Here is a 17,446-nt window from a genome sequence, read left to right as displayed (position 1 = left end):
GATTGCCCATGTCATGTGACACAGCACATTATGATATTGATGCTGATAATATCTAATAAAAGTGAATCTGAAGACCAGATGAAGGGTCTTGATCCAAAATGTCAACTGTCTATTTCTCTCCATGGGTACTGCCTGACCTTCAGAGTTCCTCTATCGCTTTGTGTATATGGCTCTAGATTCCAACATCCACACTTTCTTGTGTCTCCAAAAGTGAATCAGAAGTGTGTTGGTGGATTAACAGGAGTTGTACCCAGCGGTCCAGAAGCTCTGTCAGTCTGGCATCACAAAAATCCCAGGTGTGTTAGATGATCAGAGTTTCACTCTGAGTGAATTTGCTTTTGTTAGGAGTTGTGTGTGGACCGGGTCTCAGCTCTGGGAAGTGGCATGACAGCATAGTGGTCAGCACAGTACTTTACCACACTGGCAGTCAGATTGGGATTTGATTCCTGCTGTAAGGAGTTTGTACATTTTCCCGGTGACCATGTGGGTTTCCTCTGGGTGCTCTGGTCTCTTTTCACATTTCAAAGTTGTATGAGTTAGTGTTAGTGAGTTGTGGGCATCCTGTCGTGGTGCAGGAAGCATGGTGACAGGTGCAGGCTGCCCCCAGCACATTCTTCGCTGAGTTGATTTGACGCAAAAGGCACATTTCACTGTATGTTTTGATGTGCACATAATACGTAAAGCTAGTCTTTAACTGCTCTGTTCCTTTCTTCGGTAGATGTCATGGCGTCCGCAGTATCGCAGCTCCAAGTTCCGGAATGTCTACGGCAAGGCGGCCAGCCGGGAGCACTGCTTCGATGGCATCTCCATCACCAAGAACGTCCATGACAACCACTTCTGTGCCATCAACCCCAAGTATCTTGCCATTGTGACCGAGTCTGCTGGCGGGGGCTCCTTCCTTGTTATTCCACTAGAGCAGGTAAGTATCGTTTCCATAACACCATAAGACATAGGAGCAGAATTAGGCCATCTGGCACATCGAATCTGCTCTGCCATTTCATCATGGCTGATCCTTTTTTTCTGTCTCCTCCTCAACTCCAGTTCCTGGCTTTCTCCCCGTAACTTTTGATGCCATGTCCAATCAAGAACCTATCAATCTCTGCCTTAAATACACCCAACGACCTGGCCTCTACAGCTGCATGTGGCAGCAAATTTCACAAATTCACTACCCTTTGGCTAAAGAAATTTCTCCGCATCTCTGTTTTGAAAGGACTAATGACACTAATGACTGGGACGCAAAGGGTGTTTTAAAGAGCACTTTAAGGAAGGAGAGAGCTGGCTTAGCAGAGAGATAGTTTTCTGCTCCGATCTATTTTTAGCGACGTTGATCGCAAATAAACTTTTGGCAGCAAAAGGAATACTTCTCTTCTCCAAAATCTTTTATGTCCACTCAGGAGGCTATAGCAGACCTCAGCCAGCCCTCTCTCAGCATTGCATTGGAGAATCAAGCTGGTTTAATGTGGAGAAGCGTGTGAAACTGGTCTTGACTCCACTCAAAGCAAATTTATTATCAAAGTACATTTATGTAATCATACAGGACCCTGAGATTTATTTTCTTGCAGGCATACTCAACAAATCCAATAACCGTAATAGAATCAATGAATGACTGCACCAGCAAAGCAGACAACCAGCGTGCAAAAGGCAACAAACTGTGTATACACAAAATGAAAGATAAAAAAGAAATAATAATAATAATAATAATCAATAAGGAATAAGTATCAAAATATGAGATGAGGAGCCCTTGAAAATTAGTCTGTAGGTTGTGGGAACAGTTCAGTGATGGGGCAAGCAAAGTTATTCCCTCTGGTTCAGGAGCCTGATGGTTGAGGGGTAGTAACTGTTCCTGAACCTGGTGGTGTGAGTCCTGAGGCTCTTGTAAATTTTACCTGATGGCAGCAGTGAGAAGAGAACATGGGATAGGTGGCAGGGGTCCCTGATGATGACAGACACTTCAGACAACAAGCGCATTTATTTCTGACTGGGTGGTGGGAGTCCCGAGGATGATGGACACTTTGGAAGACGGGTACATTTATATCTGACTGAAATGTGTGTTGGTTGCCCATCGTTTCCGATGATGACGTAAACCTGTGCAGGAGGAGTTTTAAAGTGAAAAAGCCGTTGCACTGGGGCTGCTACACTCCCCTGGCCTCAAAACTCTTGGTCCAATGGTACGGAAAATCATCACGACTGGAGACTTCCTCGGCTGCAGTGGATCACCACGACACCTTCTGTGCCTTGTCATGCCCTTCGCTCTCCCCGAAGCTTTGCTGTGCTGCTTTCCAAGCCGTTGGATCTTGTAGTTGATCTCATCCGCCCAGTCCCACCAGAACTGGCTTCACATGCTGGGGTCGGCATATCCCTATCTCGCTGGGGTTGGAGGTTCCCGGCTACCCTTACCCGGTTTAGCCCACCTGTCGAAGCAGTGTACCAGGATGTGGCCACTGTCACATGTAAATAGTTGCTTGGAGCCGCAGGTGAGAGCTGGGTGGTAGGTGGGGGCCAAAGGTGGACAAACTGCCCCTGAGCAGAGCACAACAAGCCTGCCACCAGAGGTGCTACCCCTCTCTGGACACCCCAAAGTAAATACAGTCTATTGTAGCACAAAGTGGTCACAAGTGTTGTTAAACTGTAGTGTTTATACTGTTGGGCTGGCTGGTTCAAGAACTGAAGTAGCTGTCCTTGAACCTGGTGGTGTAGGATTTCAGTTCTGTACCTCCTGCCTGATGGTAGCTGTGAGAGGATGGCATGTCCTGGATGGTGGGGATCTTTGACGATTGATGGATGTTGCCTTCTTGAGCCATCGCCTCCTACCAGTGGTGGGGAGGGATATCCCCTTCATGACAGACTAATGAGATTGGGTTCCTGACTCTGGGCCATCTGGTCTCCTCATGTGCACCCTCCCAATCCCATCTCCTGACTCCCATCAGTCTCCCTGGCTCCCAATAAACTGCAAAATCCATGTGGTAGCCAGATTCCGCTCACAATACCAGCAGGGTAATGTGATGCATCAACTCAGTCCAATGCCTACCCCTGTGATATCACTGGCCAGTGGCTTTGGATGGGGCAACATGGGTCTGTAGCTGATGGAGCTGCTGCCGTATAGTTTCTATGCCGCTTGTAGATACCACCAATAGTGGTTGGGCACCACAATCCCCCAACTCTTCACCTCCCCTGTCAGGGTGTACTGCAGCCCTATGGTAGCACCGTTAACCCCCTGATCCCAGCCACTTGAGCCCATTGTCGGCTCTTTACAACACAGCACCCAGTGAAAGCAAATCTGGGCGGATTGCCAGCCGTGACCTGATTTAACTTATGAAGTCATCTTCAAACCAGTGGAACTTCACATTGTGCCCAAGCCAGGCGTGTAAGAGAGGAAAGGCATTTCCTTGACAAGCTCTGTTGATGGATGTTTTTATTGAACTGCGCATGGTGAGCTGGCATTGTGAGGCGTGCTTCTGTTATCTGCAGTAAGTGTTTCTTTCACTTGGTTTTCTCTTGACGCCAGCACAGTTATCGTCTTCATGCTACTGTGATGTAACAAGGCTGTAAAACACTGTAATTAAATAGATAACATTTTGCCAGGGCAGTGCTGTTAAAAAGGCTTTAATGTATTTGAGGCAGAACTGAATTTTGTGACATTATCACTTTACATGATGATTACGTGACTTTACGTGACCCTGACCAGGGGGCTAAACAGGTGCTACACCTTGCCCAAGGGAGCCCTGCAGGCTAGTGGAGGGAAGGAGCACTCAATTTGAGGCCTATGTTAGAGTCATAGAGCAATATACTACAGAGAAGAAAACTGAACAGCCCAATGAGACTTCATCAACTATCCTAATCCCGTTTCATTCTTACTGCTTTCCCATCATCTCCCATCTTGATTCTACCATCCACCTACTCACTAGAGGGAAATTAAAATGGGGAGAGTAGAAAATGCGGGTGCTGGAAACTGGAGCAACACTCAAAAAGGAGTCAGGGACTCTGCTGGTTGAGAAGCATCTGTACATAAGTCAGATACAGCAAGAATAAATCAAAACAATAACTTTAATCTCCATCACATGAAACGCCAAATCTTCCACGAGAATGTTTCTGTTTTACAGTACTGTACAAATCTTAGGCACATGTAAAAATATTCTGTAAAGCGAAGATGTTTTCAAAAATAATGAATAAAGAAGCTCCTGAATATCAAAAATTCTACTACAAAGAGCAGTAAACAGTAAAAGACTAAATCAAGTCAATATTTGACATGACCACACTTTGCCTTTAAAACTGATCAATTCTTTTAGGTAATCTGCTGCGTAGTTTTACAAGAAAAACAGCCTCGAAATCCCAGACAGCCTTGGCAACGTTGAGATCAGGACTCTGTGGAGGTCATAGCATCTGAACCATATAAAAATTCTAGGGTGCCTAAGACTTTTGCAAAGTACTGAATATTTAGAGATTCAGTGTAGAGCAGCCCCTTCTGGCCCTTCAACTCATGCTGCCCCAGCAACCCCACGACCCAATTAACCCAAACCTAATCACGGAATAAGTTACAATGACTAATTAACCTACTTTTTATGCGTATGGACTATGAGAAAACGACGGAGCCCCCTGGGGAAAACCCACTCGTTCCGTGGGGAGGACGTACAGAGTCTCCTTACAGAACGGTGCCAGAATTGAACTCCAAACTCTGGAGCGCCTCAAGCTGTAATGGCCTCATGTTAACCACTACGCTGCAGTGGCATTGCTATATTGCAGCTAACCGGCCTACAACTGCACTCTCCTTATGAGAAAACAAAAATAAATAAACTAAAAGTGCCTTTTCACACTCATTTTGCATTTTTGAAAAAAAAATGCTTAGTATTCTTGGAAGCTTTCAGCTAGTTACATGGGAAATTACAGATGTGTAAAGGAGTTTACTGCTCCCTGACCCCTTCCCTCTCTCAGTTCACAACGGAGACACATATCAGAATCAGGTTTATCATCACTCACATATGTCATGAAACTAGTTTTTGTTTTGCAGCACCAGTACAGTGCGATACATAAAATCATTATAGAACTGTACAAAAGTCTTAGGTGCCCTAACTATATATATGTGCCCTTGCCTCTTGCACAATACTGTAGGTCCCGGGTTCAAAGGACTTGCGCAGAAGGATCAAATGACCTTTCCCTCTTGGTGTCAGAGTTTACTGAGCAGGATCTGGTTGTCCTGTTGTTTCTGGTGAAGTTTGAAAAGAATGCAATGATAATTTTGTCAGAGATAAAAAGATTGTGTTCTCTCTTCCATGTTCCGTCCCCACATTCGTTTTAAGCTCACTGCAGCTCCTGTTCTTGTGTTTATATGAAATTCAAAGTTCAAAGCAAATTTATTATAAAGTATATATCTGTTAAATTCTGCCACGGACAGTCCCGAGCCCTGCTGTGAGAGGAGGAGGGTTGGGCATGGGGCGAGCAACCCCATCCCGTAAAAACCCAGGGCTACAGAGACTCCGAAGGCCTCATCCCTGGAAGAGGAAGGACCTTCGAAGTTTGGGCTACACCTGGAGACAGCTTGAAACACTCGGCCAGGACAGAGAACTCTGGCGAGCTGCTGTCGACAGCCTATGCTCCAGCGCAGGTTTATAAAACCTTGAGATTCACTTCCTTCCAGGCATCTGCAAGAAAAAAGAAATGCAATAGAATTTTATGAAAAACTATACAAAGAAACTTTTAATAAAGTAGAGGCACTGTCATGCCTTCTTTGTTTTGGCACACGTGCTGGTCTCAGGATAGATCCACTGATAGGTTAACGCCAAAGAATTTAAAGCTATTGACCTTCTCCACCACCATTTGCCGAATGAGGTCTGGCCCATAGATCTCCAGCTTCCACCCCCTCAAGATTAAAGATTCAAGATCGTTTATTGTCATTCTTCAGTACACGAGTGTAAAAGAGAATGAGATGGTTGTTAATCTGGATCCAATACAGCATTAAAAAACATAATAAGCACAAAAATTCAATAAAAACATGATAAACATAAAATAAATCCTATAAAAACAATATACAAGTAACTGTCATGTACGTAGACTGACTGTATGTCCATTAAGTGACTATAGGTGATGCGTATGTAGTGGTGGTAGGGACAAGTTTTGGGTGGATGTGTTGGTCACCCCTGATAGCTTGGGTGCAGTAAGTATTTTTGAGTCTGGTGGTCCTGGTGTCAGCTCTTTGGTTTGCTGGCCAGGGATCAGTGTCTCCACACTGCCCTGAATCTTAGCTGGTTCATTGGTAAATGTTCCTTTTGTGGTTATAAGACTTGTGATATCTAATATGGGTGGCAGAGTGGAGATACGTCTCTACCAAAGGAGGTGTAAGGTGCTCTTGGGCAAGGTGTAGCACCTGCTTAGCCCTCTGATCAGGGTCACGTGAAGTCATGGGAGCAGGTGGTGGATGGTCGTATGAGTAGCTGGTGCACATCACAAGTCCTGGTTATGCAACTACTGGCACCAGGCAGACAATCTCTTAAGAGTATTGATAATGGCTGAAAGTCACCTACTTTGTAAAGACACTGGTCAGAAGAAAGCAATGGCATACCACTTCTGTAGAAAAACTTGCCAAGAACAAGCATAATCATGAGACCATGATTGCCCATGTCATGTGACACAGCACATTATGATATTGATGCTGATAATATCTAATAAAAGTGAATCTGAAGACCAGATGAAGGGTCTTGATCCAAAATGTCAACTGTCTATTTCTCTCCATGGGTACTGCCTGACCTTCAGAGTTCCTCTATCGCTTTGTGTATATGGCTCTAGATTCCAACATCCACACTTTCTTGTGTCTCCAAAAGTGAATCAGAAGTGTGTTGGTGGATTAACAGGAGTTGTACCCAGCGGTCCAGAAGCTCTGTCAGTCTGGCATCACAAAAATCCCAGGTGTGTTAGATGATCAGAGTTTCACTCTGAGTGAATTTGCTTTTGTTAGGAGTTGTGTGTGGACCGGGTCTCAGCTCTGGGAAGTGGCATGACAGCATAGTGGTCAGCACAGTACTTTACCACACTGGCAGTCAGATTGGGATTTGATTCCTGCTGTAAGGAGTTTGTACATTTTCCCGGTGACCATGTGGGTTTCCTCTGGGTGCTCTGGTCTCTTTTCACATTTCAAAGTTGTATGAGTTAGTGTTAGTGAGTTGTGGGCATCCTGTCGTGGTGCAGGAAGCATGGTGACAGGTGCAGGCTGCCCCCAGCACATTCTTCGCTGAGTTGATTTGACGCAAAAGGCACATTTCACTGTATGTTTTGATGTGCACATAATACGTAAAGCTAGTCTTTAACTGCTCTGTTCCTTTCTTCGGTAGATGTCATGGCGTCCGCAGTATCGCAGCTCCAAGTTCCGGAATGTCTACGGCAAGGCGGCCAGCCGGGAGCACTGCTTCGATGGCATCTCCATCACCAAGAACGTCCATGACAACCACTTCTGTGCCATCAACCCCAAGTATCTTGCCATTGTGACCGAGTCTGCTGGCGGGGGCTCCTTCCTTGTTATTCCACTAGAGCAGGTAAGTATCGTTTCCATAACACCATAAGACATAGGAGCAGAATTAGGCCATCTGGCACATCGAATCTGCTCTGCCATTTCATCATGGCTGATCCTTTTTTTCTGTCTCCTCCTCAACTCCAGTTCCTGGCTTTCTCCCCGTAACTTTTGATGCCATGTCCAATCAAGAACCTATCAATCTCTGCCTTAAATACACCCAACGACCTGGCCTCTACAGCTGCATGTGGCAGCAAATTTCACAAATTCACTACCCTTTGGCTAAAGAAATTTCTCCGCATCTCTGTTTTGAAAGGGCACCCCTCTGTCCTGAGGCTGTGCCCTCTTGTCCTAGACTCTCCCACCATGGGAAACATCCTTTCCACATCTACTCTGTCTAGGCCTTTCAACACTCAAAAGGTTTCAATGAGATCCCCCCTCATCCTTCTAAATTCCAGTGAGTACAAACCCAGACCATCAAACATTCCATGGCAATGTGCCACTGATATATTGGCATCATCCCAAAATGTCGACTGTTTATTAATTTCCACAGATGCTGCTTGACCTGCTGAGTTCTTCCGGCATTTTGTGTGTGTTGTGTTGGATTATTATAGTTACATGTTCAAAGATACAGTGAAAAGCTTGTCTTGTTTTCTGTTCATACAGGTCAAATTACACAATGCATTGAGCTAGAATAACGTAAACTGTAACAATGCAGAACGAAGTGTAGAAGGTACCGAAAGAGTGAATTTTCACTCCATAAATTCTTTCCTTTCAGAAACTTAAATAGCTCCCGGTTAAACACAACAGTGAATCTGCACCCATGACCTTCCAAACCACTGGCAGTGTACACCACTCGTTGTGTGCAGAAGTGTCTCCTGGTGTAGCTTTTGGCTCTTGAGCCAATCACATTCTTTTTATGTCCTCTGGCTCTTGACCCTCTCCAACACCCGTGTCTCTTTCTTGGTACAGAGGTGGGGCAGTACTGCTGCGTGGCAGTTAGCGTTTCGCTTTTCAGCGTTTGAGGTTGAATTCCCATCATTGTCCGTAAGGTGTCCGTACATCCTGCCCGTGGCCACATGGATTTCCTCCGGGGGCTCCAGTTTCCTCCAACGTTCCAAAGACATACGGGTTAGGGTTAGTTAGTTGTACGCAAGATATGTTGGCGCCGGAGGCATGGTGACACTTGCAGACTGTGCTCCCAGCACATCTTTGGACTTAGCTCGAGGTTGACAAAAATGACGCATTTCACTCTGTGCTTTGATGTACACGTGACAGATCTTTTCATTGGCTGTCAAGCTCTTTAGGACATACTGAGGGTATTATAAAAATGGAAGTTTTTATAATAGGGTCTGGTTCAAGCCTGAGTTTTCTTCTCAGAATCTGGGGCATCACACGTCTTCTTGTGGAGCATGCTAAATTCCTACTGCATGGGGCTAGATATCTCAGACCAGCTGTTGGGAGAAGAGATCGGGCTGGATCTGTGCCCAGGGCTTAGAGACAGTGCACAGTGGGCACAGCTGTCAGTAGCACGTGATAGAGAACCTGAGAGTGTGGGAACCCAGATCCCGCAAGGTTCATAAATGGAAACCTTTTTTGGAGAGGAATAAACAGTCAATGGTTTGGTCCCAGATCCTTCATCAGAACTGGAAAGGAACGGGGAAGAAAAGAGCTTCTTAATCTGACTTTTTCCCCCCTTCCCTTCCAGTCTTGATGAAGGGTCTCGGCCTGACTGTTTATTCCTCTCCATAGATCTGCCTGACCTGCCGAGTTCTTCCAGCATTTAATTAATTTTATTTATTTTTTATTTGGAGATATGGAGTGAGATAGGTCCTCCTGGCCCATCAAGCCATGCCACCCAGTAATCCACCTGTTTTAACATTAGCCTAATCACTGGACAATTTACAATGACCAACTCATCTATCCAGTACCCTTTTTGGACCGTGGGAGAAACCAGAGCACACAGAGGAAACCCCCGTGGTTGACGGGGAGAACGTATAAGTCCCTTACAGATGTCACTGGAATAGAACATCAAAGATCAGAACGCCCCAAGCTGTAATAGCGTTTTGCTAACCGCTATGCTACCATAGTGCCCCACACATTCTGTGTCCGTTGCTATGAATTTCCAGGAGGATCTCTTGCATATGGGCTCTACGCAGGCCTCTCTGTGTCTGGTCAAGGTGTGGGGGTCTGCTGACTGAATGCCGTATGGAGGGAGATCCAGTGCAAAGGGGAGTCATTAGCTCTGCCTTGATTCCACTTGGACACCATACTCCCAAGTCAAGAGTATGACCCAGAGAGATCTCACCACTCCTGGCCACTGCTACCTGGGAGTTTGATGTGGTTGAGATGAAAAGTAGTTTCCTACAGTTCCAAACCGACAGCTGGGAATTCCTCACTTATTAATCGAGCAAAGACATCGTTTGGGTGTCGGGCTGGAGATACCTCTCTGACAAAGGAGGTGTAGCCTGCAGGTCACCCTTGGGCAAGGTTAGCTCCTCACCTCCAATCAGGGTCATGTGAAGCCATAGGAGCAGGTAGTGGATGGTCACCTGTGCACATCACAAGTCCTGGTTACGCGACCACTGACGCCAGGCAGACAATCTCTGAAGGGTACTGATAATGGCTGGGGTCATCCATCTTGTAAAGGCACTGCACAGAAGGCAATGACAAACCACTTCTTGTAGAAAAAAATCACCAAAAACAGTCATGTTCATCAAAAGACCATGATCACCACATCATACGACATGGCATATAACGAACAGCAAGACATCACTGGCATTAAACATCAGACACACAGCATGAATGTACAGGCACAAAAGTACCACTAGGGTCCCACCAGGTAGTTGTGGTAGTCCAAGGCTTTTCAGCTCATCCACATCAAGTCCTCTCTGCATTTTAGTAACCAGTGGCCAAGGGTCCTAACTGAGGCCAATGGGGTTAGATCCTGAGGGTTGTTGGTATTGATAGGCCTTGTATTCCCATGAGTATGAAAGACTGTGATGGGAGTATTTAGGATTAATTGAAGCAAAGAGAGAGAGGATTATGTGGCCTCAAAACTGGAGCTGATCTTTCCCGAGTGCTGACAGGAGACAGTTCTTCAGAAAAGAGGTGGGGATATGGGATTGGAGGCACGAGGAAGAGGGCAAAGGCAGAGGAGGAATTGACCCGCAGATCTACAACGATAACTGGAGCAACGATGCTGTTAGGAGGAGGCAGGGGTCCGTAAACCCTTGTCTGTTTATTGAGGCTAATAGCAGAGAATTGGACAGGGCAACATAACTCCTGTTAAATACATTTAACAGTCTCCTTCTTAATTTGACCATCCTGGCCTGCCCACCCCCTCCATTCACAGCTCTGTGTGAACATTACAACTAAGAATTGAGAGCAGTCTGTCACCGCTGGCAACAATCCAACAGAATGAAATTATCTACACAGGTGCTCCAGTTTTAATGGAAAATAAGTCGGCTTAAATGAATTCCACAGCAGAGAGATGTAAACTCCTGGCCCACTAATCCCATAGCAACAGCTCTCGACCCAGAATGAATCAGAATCAGGTTTATTATCATTGACATATGTCGTGAAATTTGTTGTTTGCGGCAGCAGAACTGTACAATACATTAAAAATTATTATTATAAGTTAGAGTAAGAAATATATAAGTAGAGAGCAAATATGAGGTAGTGTTCATGGACCGTCCAGAAATCTGGTGGATGGGAAGAGGCTGCTCCTAAAACACTGAGTGTGTGGCTACAGGCCTCTGTACCTCTGTAGGATTATGTAATGGGTAACAGATAACACATATTGTTCATAATAGAAACTATTCTACATAATTCACCAACACTGTCATTGAGTTGTTGGGTTCACTTTGAAAGACAGTGTCTGATGTAACGACATCAGTGCAAGGTGACTGCTTTTGTTTTGTTCATAATGGAAGTAAAGGGCCATGGCTTTTGTAAAGCATTATTCACAAAATCCTACACATAATAATGAGAAGAGGGTATGTTCTAAGTGGTGGGGGTCCTTAATGTTAGATGCCACTTTTTGAGGCATTGCCTCTTGAAGATGCTCTTGGTGGCAAGGAGGCTGGGACCAATGATGGAGCTGGCTGAGTTTACAACCCTCTGCAGCATTTTCCACCCCTGTGCAGTGGCCCCTCCAAACCAGCCAGCAATGTAACCAGTTAGAATGCTCTCCATGGTACACGTGTAGAAATTTGGTGACATATCAAATCTCCTCAAACTCCTAATGAAATATAACCGCTGTTGTGACTTCTTTGTAATTGCACCCATATGTTGGGCCCAGGATAGATCTTCAGAGACATTAACACCCAGGAACTTGAAACTGTTCACCCTATCCACTGGTGACCCCTCGATGAGGACTTCTCTTTCTGAAGTCCACAATCAATTCCAAAGTTCAATCCAGAAGTTGTATATCATGCTAATTACTGAAGCCCATCACCCCTGCTAGGGTGTAAGCCACTTACAGCAGCTCACCAGAGTCCTCTTTTCCGGGCAAGTCTTTCAAGTTGTTCCCAGGTGAAGGATCTTTGAGGATCCTTCCTCTCCCAGGGATGAGGTCTTTGGAGATTCTGTTGGCATTTCTGTAGCGCTGAGGTTTTACGGGATGGGGTTGCTAGCCCCATTCCCATCCCTCTTCCTCTCATAGCCAAGCTTGGGACTGCCCATGGCTGAGGTATTATGTTAAGTAATAGATCATCAGTTAGTTAACAATTCAGTAAAAAATATTCAGTAGACACAAGAAACTGCAGTAGAAGTGGTAAAGGAAGAGAGCAAAAATATGAGGTAAGAGCAAATTAGTGAAGTAATGCGTGTCATTGGTGGTAAAAGCCTACTCTAGTCTCTCATTATAACTGAAGCCCTTCAGTCCCAGTAACATCCTCATGGATCTTTTCTGCACACTCTCCAGCTTAGCGGCATCCTAGCTATAACTGGGTGACCAGAAGTGCACTCAGTACTCAGGCAGAAGGTACAAGCGCCTCAGGACTGACACCACCAGGTTCAAGAGCAGTTACTACCCCTTAACCATCAGCCCCCTGAACAAAAGGGGGTGACCACACTCAGCTGCCCATCCATTGAGATTTTCTCTCAACCCTTGACCTCACTTTAAGGACTCTTCATCTTGATGTTTCATGTTCTTGTTATTTATTGCTATTTATTTATATTTGCATCAACACAGTTTGTTGTCTTCTGCACTCTGGTTGATCTTCCGTTAATCCTGTTATAGTTACTATTCTATAGATTTGCTGAGTATGCCCACAGGGTTGGATGTGGTGACATATATGTACTCTGATAATAAAATTTACTTTGAAGTACTAGGACAAGGTGTCCCAATTCTTGAATTTATTGCTTTGACGGATGAAGGCAAGTGTACCAAGTGCATTTGTTAGCACCTTATCTACCAGCCCACGGTCATTCACAACCTCACGGAGAAAAATTGGAAGTTTAGACAGATGAAAAGATCCCACATGAAGCTGGAAAATGTTTAATCGAGAACATAAAATCATGGGCAATATATGACACAGGAGATCATTCAGCCCCTTGTTCTGGTGCTGGTCAGTAAATATCTCTCAGGCCTAATGAGTGAAGTGGCTGATTGTCATCTTGGCTGGGGCAGTGAAGTGAGTTACTCTACTCTCTAAACATATATATAGCTAGGATACCTAAGACGTTTGTACAGTACTGTAGTGATTGTATGTATTGTACTGTACTGCAGCCACAAAAAAAAAATCATAGCGTATGATGTTGCCTGGATTGGAGGGCATACCTTATGAGAATAGGTTGAGTGTACTTGGCCTTTTCTCCTTGGAGCAGTGGAGGATGAGAGGTGACCTAATAGAGGTGTATAAGATGATGAGGGGCATTGATCATGTGGATAGCCAGAGGCTTTTTCCCAGGGCTGAAATGGCTAATATGAGGGGGCATAGTTTTAAAGTGCTTGGAATCGGTACAGAGAGGATATCAGGGATAAGTTTTTCCACAGAGAGTGGTGGGTGCATGGAATGCAGTACCAGCAGCAGTGGTGGATGCGGGTACAATAGGATCTTTTAAGAGCCTCTTAAATAGGTACATAGAGCTTAGAAAAATAGAGGGCTATGCACTAGGGAAATTCTAGGCGGTATCTAGAGTAGGTTACATGGTCGGCACAACATTGTGGGCCGAAGGGCCTGTAATGTGCTGTAGATTTCTATGTGCTATATATGTGAGTGATGATAAACCTGATTCTGGTATGGGTCTCTATTGTGGACTGAGATTGGGAAGGGTGCGGGGAGAGGGGAATCGTGGTTGGGAAAAGGGGAAGGGAGTGGGGAGGGAGCAGGAAACACCAGAGAGACGTTCTATAATGATCAATAAGCCAGTTGTTTAGAATCAAGTGACGTTACCTGGGGTCTCAGGACTGGGTGTACTTGCACCCACTCCACCCGCACCCTTGGCACTCCTTCTCTGCCACCTGTCTCACACCCCTCCTGCGGCGCTGCACCCTCACCATTCCCAACATCCTTTGATCCCGCCAGATTTACAAACTCGCTCTCTGTTCCATGTTGATAAATACAGTACTGTGCAAAAGTCTCATGCACCTTAGCTACATATATGTATTGCTTAGGACTTTTGCACAGTACTGTGTCTCTAAGAGCACAAGGAAATGGGAGCTGGAGTCAGCCATTCAGCCCCTCTAGCCTGCCTTGCCAATCAACATGATCAGAGCTGATCTGCTGTAGACCCCCTCTTGTCTTGTGTGCCAAGTCCCCTTACACATAACTCCCTGATCTTTCCAACCTGTGTCTATTTCAAAGAGCTATCAGAGCCTTGATGGGCAGAGTGACATCTTGGCGCTCAAAGAAAACACATTTTCTTTGTTCTCCTAAATATTTCTCTACAAGCATAAGGAGGCCATTCGTCCCACTAAGTCTAAGAGCCGTCCCATCAATCCATTCTCCTATTTACTCTCTGCAGGTGATTCCCCCAATTAACCCACCCACCATCAACACTAGGGATAACTTAATTTGCCAAGTAACCTTACCTACCACCCTACGAGCCTATGCACGTCATTCTTGGTTAGACCATAAGATCATAAGACATACGAGCAGAATTAGGCCATTCAGCCCATCGAGTCTGCTCCACCATTTCACCATGGATCCCATTCAAACCAAAACACCTCTCACTACCTCAGGACCAAACAGGAATCTATCACCTTCTGCTTTAAATATACCCTCAACTTGGCCTCTACCACAAGCTGTGGTAGAGCATTCCACAGGTTCACCACTCTTTGGCTAAAAAAAATTCCTCCTTACTTCTGTTCTAAGAGGTCACCCCTGAATTTTGAGGCTGTGTGCTCTAGTTCTGGATACCCCCACCAGAGGAAACATCCTCTCCACATCCACCTTATCTAGTCCTTTCAACATTCGGTAGTTTTCAATGAGATCCCCATGCATTCTTCTAAATTCCAGTCAGTACAGGCCCAAAACTGCCAAATGCTTCTCTTATGTTAACCCCTTTATTACTGGAATCCTCTGGACTCTCTCCAATGACAATACATCCTTTCTGAGATAAGGGGCTCAAAACTGTTGGTTACTTCGGCCATCTACAATGGAATCCTACCACTATGCACATCTTTCCTTGCCCCCTCCCATCCCCTTCCATCTTCCACAGGGATCGTTCTCTACGTGACTCCCTTGTCCACTTGTCCCTCCCTATTCATCTCCCTCCCGGCACTTATCCCTACACCTTCCCATACATCTTCTCCCTCCTCACCATTCAGGGCCTCCAGAAGAGGCAACACTTCACCTGTGAGTCTGTCGGAGTTGTTTACTGTTTCCAGTGCTTGCAATGCAGCTTCCTCAGCACTGGTGAGATCTGACGTAGGTTGGGGCACCTCATTGACCAACACCTTTGCTCTGTCCTCTGCAAAAGGAAGGATCTCCCAGCAGCTACACATTTCAGCTTGACTTCCCATTCCTATTCTGACATGTCTGTCCATGGTCTCCTCTGCTGCCACAATGAGGTCAAACTCTGGCTGGAGAAGCACCACCTCGCACTCCATCTGGCTAGCCTCCAACCTGATGGTATGAGTATTGGTTTCTCCAACTTCTCCCCACCCTCTTAATCTGGTTTCTGCCTCCTTCCTTTCCAGTCCTGATGAAGGGTCTTGGCCCAAAAGTGTTTATTCCCCTTGCTCAGTACCATTGGGCAGAAGGTGCTTTAGTCTTTGGTCCTACGCTGCCGGGTTTGGGGGCAGCTGTTTCCCTCAGCAACCCGTGGACTCACTTTCAGGGACTCTGCAGTTCATATTATTTGTTTACTTTTTTTTATAATTTGGGACACCTACCCAGGTGTTAGTGGAGCAAATTCCACAGTTTGGGACACCTGCTTAAGTTTGAATGGTGCAGATTTCACACTTTGGGACACCTGCCCAGGTGTGAATGGGGCGGATTCCACAGCCTGGGGCACTTGCCCGGATGTGAATGGTTAAAGTCCTGCCCAGTCTGGGACAGAGGGTCCCAGCGCCACCTCTCGGTCAGACGACTGTAATAAGAGCATCCGCACTGGGGCCAACAGCACCACCCTGAGGAAAAGCTGTGAATAGCAGTTAATCAGTTAATTGGAGCCAACTCAGAGTTGTGAATGTTTTGGGCAACTGAATTTCTTCTTTGCATTCAAGTTATGATTTGCCCATCTGTTTGAGTAGTAATGAACAATTTTTTTAAAAATCACTCATAGAAACCAGCACACTTGCCTTTATTAGTGGAGGAATTGAGTTCAAGAGTTGAGATGCTGCAACTTTATAAAACTCTGGTTAGGCTGGATACTGCATTAATTTCTGGCAGATTCACTATAGGAAGCATGTGGAGGCTTTGGACACGGGAGTGTCCACCAGGGAGTGTTCACCAGGTGCTAGTGGCTATGAGGACACTTGCCATCACCAGAAGTTGGACAAACGTGGGTTGTTTTCTCTGGAGCGGCAGAGACCTGGTGGAGGTTCATAAGACTAGGAGGGGCATAGCTGAGTAGACAGCTGATATCTTTTTCACAGGCTTGGAATGTCTAATTCTATAAAATATACATTTAATGTGAGAGAGGAAAGCTTAAAGGAGATATACACAGCAGGATTTTTAGAGTGGTGGGTACCCGGAATACATTGCTGGGGATGGTGGTGGAGACGTTTAAGAGGCTGTTAGACAGGCACATGAATGTGCAGGGAATGGAGGGATGTAGGCCTTGTGTAGGCAGAAGGGACTAGTTTAGTTAGGCATTTGATTACTAACTTAATTAGTACGACACAAATATCATTGACTGAAAGTTTTGTTCGGTTCTGAGGTTTATTTCTATCTGCTTGCTTCACTAGTAAGGAGAATTGGTTACAGGAAGAGTTAGGGAGTGGAATTTCTCTGTAAGCTGCCATGAACTCTATGGGCCAAATGGCTTTCTACAATATAGAAATCTACAATCCTGAGCTAATGTCAGAAGAGCTCTTTATTAACACGTTGCATTACAATTTAGCTGATTGTGGCTATGCCACCCTAAGAAGTGTCCCCTGTGTCTCTGATGGCGTAAAGCAGGTGTGGTCCTCATGCTAAGGATAGGAGGAGGCTGAGGTTACTGGCGCAGATGTAGATAGAGGGGAGGAGAGGGATAGTCCAGGGGACAAGTGTCCAAGGTAAAAAAGGTGGTAAGAGATGTGTCCTACCTGATACTCCTTCATTTCAGGGGGCTTTACCACCTTTTCCCCATTTTCATCAATGTTTTGTTTGCAGAACATTCTTTTGACTCCTTTGTATGGCAGCTAATGTTGGGGGGTAAGCTCAGTGGCTCCACCTTCTGTCCGAGTCTGCAACCACACCTTGTCCCGAGTTAAGAGTTTTGCAGGCGCTTTTCAGAAAATGTTTGTCACAACTGCAGTAAGTTATAATTATTCATTTTCTAGCAAATCGATTT

At 45.4% G+C, this 17,446-nt stretch overlaps 1 protein-coding gene across 1 annotated transcript in view; it reads left to right on the top strand.

Annotated features, from left to right (window-relative positions):
* Window positions 1-7,301: 7,301 nt before the first annotated feature.
* Window positions 7,302-17,446, top strand: part of coro2ba (coronin, actin binding protein, 2Ba) — a 59,184-nt gene continuing 49,039 nt past the window's right edge. Inside the window, exon 1 of the mRNA XM_073032613.1 lies at window positions 7,302-7,520. Within this exon, the coding sequence (XP_072888714.1) occupies window positions 7,320-7,520 (201 nt within the window). The 5' untranslated portion in view covers window positions 7,302-7,319. The remainder of the gene's footprint in view (window positions 7,521-17,446) is intronic.

The sequence above is a fragment of the Hemitrygon akajei genome, chromosome 30 (genome assembly GCF_048418815.1).
Source record: "Hemitrygon akajei chromosome 30, sHemAka1.3, whole genome shotgun sequence".
Lineage (NCBI taxonomy): Eukaryota > Metazoa > Chordata > Chondrichthyes > Myliobatiformes > Dasyatidae > Hemitrygon > Hemitrygon akajei.
The sequence above is the reverse complement of the archived record's forward strand: the minus strand, read 5'-3'. Positions and strand labels throughout refer to the sequence as shown.